The 3015-nt window shown below is 36.2% G+C and overlaps 2 protein-coding genes across 2 annotated transcripts; both read right to left on the bottom strand.

Moving 5' to 3' along the window:
* Positions 1–357: 357 nt before the first annotated feature.
* Positions 358–777, bottom strand: LOC133198359 (uncharacterized). The gene has a single exon (XM_061334459.1). The coding sequence runs from the start codon at positions 775–777 to the stop codon at positions 358–360; it is 420 nt and encodes a 139-aa protein (XP_061190443.1).
* An 887-nt stretch (positions 778–1664) lies between these two features.
* LOC133198358 (uncharacterized) lies at positions 1665–2648 on the bottom strand. The gene has a single exon (XM_061334458.1). It carries the CDS (start codon positions 2646–2648, stop codon positions 1665–1667), a length of 984 nt encoding a protein of 327 aa, XP_061190442.1.
* Positions 2649–3015: the final 367 nt, after the last annotated feature.

Below are 3015 nucleotides of genomic sequence, written 5' to 3'. Positions count from 1 at the left end.
CTTCTCAAAAGAGGCATTTCCTTACTTCCGACAATTGTTTCCTCACAAACATTAGAGCATACAAAGATTTCGTGTATTTTCGATGTCGTAAGCCAAATTTCCGCATTGAATTCGGTTAAAGCAACGGTCCAATAACCATCAAATTGAATTTGTTTATTCAACTGGATTGTAAAATTGTTGGGATTGTTTTGAAAATATTCAGAGCTGTCTTCAGACGATAATAACATACGGGTACTCATCGTGAAAATGAATATGATTCGTTGCTGATGAAGTATTTATCTGATTTTTTCCAGGGAACTTTCAGAAATCCAAGAGTTGAATTTATTAGGCCATCCTTCCCATTTTACATACACTTCCTTAGTTTGACCTCTCCGTCTTTTTTTTCAGTACTTTCTCGACCCTGTATGCAATATCGTCTGATTTCACTACCTTTTGAAGTTCTGGTTGATAAAATGTACCATCAATTGAATCGTCGGTTAAATCTTTTAATTTATAGACAGGAATTCCATCTCTCATGTACCGTTGACTGACTTTAAAATATTCCTCTGTCCATTTCTGTTGGTAATCTCTTTTAAAGTGGTGTTTAATCTCTGTTATGCGTACATTATCTCCTATTTTTAATGTGTATGGATTTTTCTTTTTTACAATTTTTAGTGAAGGTTTTTGCATCGTAGATTTCTCGTCTGTGGTTTTCTTCTTTCTCATTAGGTAGCTCGTATATCTGACTTCTCCAGCGTTGTTCGTGTTAACAGATGCAGGTGAAAATCCCCCTAACATTCTATGTGGTCTGTTATTGTACGTTTTTACTAAGTCTTGTAAAATATTCGTATACTGATAGGTTCTATTTTTTTAAAAAAAAAAGAAAAAAGAAGATACATCATATTCTTCATAGTGCGTATGACTCTTTCCGCATAGTTGGCCTTGGTTTCATTCTGTGTGTACAAGATATTTACATTTTCTTTTTTAAAAATGATTTAAGCCAGCGGTTTTTTAATTCACTATCCTTATCTGTTCGTAGGGTATTTGGCTTTCTCCCCTTCTGAAAGATAATTTTCAATCCATTGATAATATTTTGATGCTGTTTACTTTTTAACGGTACTATAAACAAATAGCGACTAAATATATCGATTAAAACCAACAAAAATTTAAAACCATCGTTGTGACTGGAAATGTTGCCAACGTCGGCCAGGTCCCCATCCCAACATTTAGTCGATCGTGTTAACTATAACCCTTGAACGTGGAAATGTTTGGCGGGTGGGTTAAGTAGACTGTAAGCGTCTTCGTTGTTTAGAATTTGCTTAATTTTTGCTCTACTAATTTTGTATTTTCCGTCTTCTTTGACCGCTTGATATAATTTTTCAGGACCTGATAATGCCCCTTGATTACCAGGAGTATAATACAGTTTTTGTAAATAATCCGTGGTTTGACATTCTGTCAATAAATGATTGTGATACCCTCTAACATAGATCATAAAAGGAAAAAAAAACAAGAAAAATATTTTTTTTTCATATGTCATATAATTAGTTTTCATACAATTCATGCTCTATAATGTGACAAAAAAAGTACATATAATGCATTGAACATAGGTCGTGGTTTTACATGTATACACGTAAAAGATTTATGATGATTAAAAAATACTATATGACAAAAAGTACAGTGTTCTTTTAATCCCAGTCCACATTGACAGTCAGTGAGCTTTGGGATTGACTTTGCTCAGTTTCCATTGGCTCTTCTTGAGCTTCATAACCAAAGGGGGAGCATTCTGGACAACTGAGTTCCCCCAACTGATTTTGATGGGATTCGCTTAACATACATATTTGAGCGTCATTCAATTCAGGAACATTCTCTCGTATTTCATAGACTGCCGATTTAAGTCTATCAAATTTATCTCTAGTTAGGGTGACTCCTTTTTTTGTTGGAATAGGTCCATTTGCATCATCTGGTTTCCAGTAGTGTCTAATGTCCACCGTTGGGAAATCGGGGGATAGGGAAACGTAGACACCACCGCCAATGTGCCACTTCATCCCATCTTCCTGACTCCTATGGTTCTGTAGATATTCCTCTATTTCATCCAGGAGACATTCAAATTTTAGCCAGCGGGGTAAGGGAAAATTTACCCCTTTCTTTGATGGAAAGTGAAGACCATTGGATTCAGAGAAATGACATATGTGTATCATGATTTCCCCTTGGTAAGGCACGGCTGTGAGATAGAGTTTACTGGAGTTGTCCAAATTGATCCTGCATCGTGGCCCCTGTAACTGCTGACTTTGAACATGTGAGTTACTTGATTCAACGTTTTTCTGTCTTTTTTCCACGGTGTTGATAAGAAAGGATCTTGCTAAGGATAACTTTTTTTCGTATTCAGAAGGCTCGCTTTCTTCCATAATTAAGAGCTTGGCTAAGTTATTTTGACCAGCTTTTGAAAGTGCCCTCTTAAGTCCATGGAAAGCTTTCGATCCTTTTCTCAAAATGATGCTGAGTAGTTTTCGGTTACGACTGTAAGTAGTTTTCTCAAAGTGTATCTGTTGCTGCATTTCGTCTGTAATGATGCGATCCTTTGTGAGATATCCAGCTACAGGAATGGCCTTCATTTCCTTCACCAGTGTGGAGTAATTTGATTTGATGAGGTTTTGCTGGTATTGTTCCATGTCTTGTTTTTGAATTCCTCTATAGCTTGTTCTGAAACTGACAATTGATTTGTGAGTGTGATCACATCTCTATGCGTATTTATACAAGGAAGAGGGGGTTCCGAGATTACAAAATGTTATTAAAACACGTGACAATGATAATCACATTGTGACTGTGATTAGCACGTGTATCTAATCCAGTCGATATTGTAAACACGTGATTATGTTGATCACGTTGTGACTGTGACTCCACGTATTACGCTCAAAGATAAAGTTGATGATTTAAAACACCTGACTATGTTGATCACGTTGTGACTGTGACTCACACGTGTATACACTCAATACGGTTGATGTTTTTTTAAAAAAAAACACGTGACTGTTGATAGCG

Source organism: Saccostrea echinata, unplaced genomic scaffold (genome assembly GCF_033153115.1).
Source record: "Saccostrea echinata isolate AGI-Se365-2 ecotype Australia unplaced genomic scaffold, CSIRO_AGI_Sech_v1 ptg000033l, whole genome shotgun sequence".
Taxonomy (NCBI): Eukaryota; Metazoa; Mollusca; class Bivalvia; order Ostreida; family Ostreidae; genus Saccostrea; species Saccostrea echinata.
The sequence above is the reverse complement of the archived record's forward strand: the minus strand, read 5'-3'. Positions and strand labels throughout refer to the sequence as shown.

Bases quoted from the DNA above. Each gene is read 5' to 3' on its own strand.
- LOC133198359 (XM_061334459.1), bottom strand. From the start codon at position 777: ATGTTAGGGGGATTTTCACCTGCATCTGTTAACACGAACAACGCTGGA.
- LOC133198358 (XM_061334458.1), bottom strand. From the start codon at position 2,648: ATGGAACAATACCAGCAAAACCTCATCAAATCAAATTACTCCACACTG.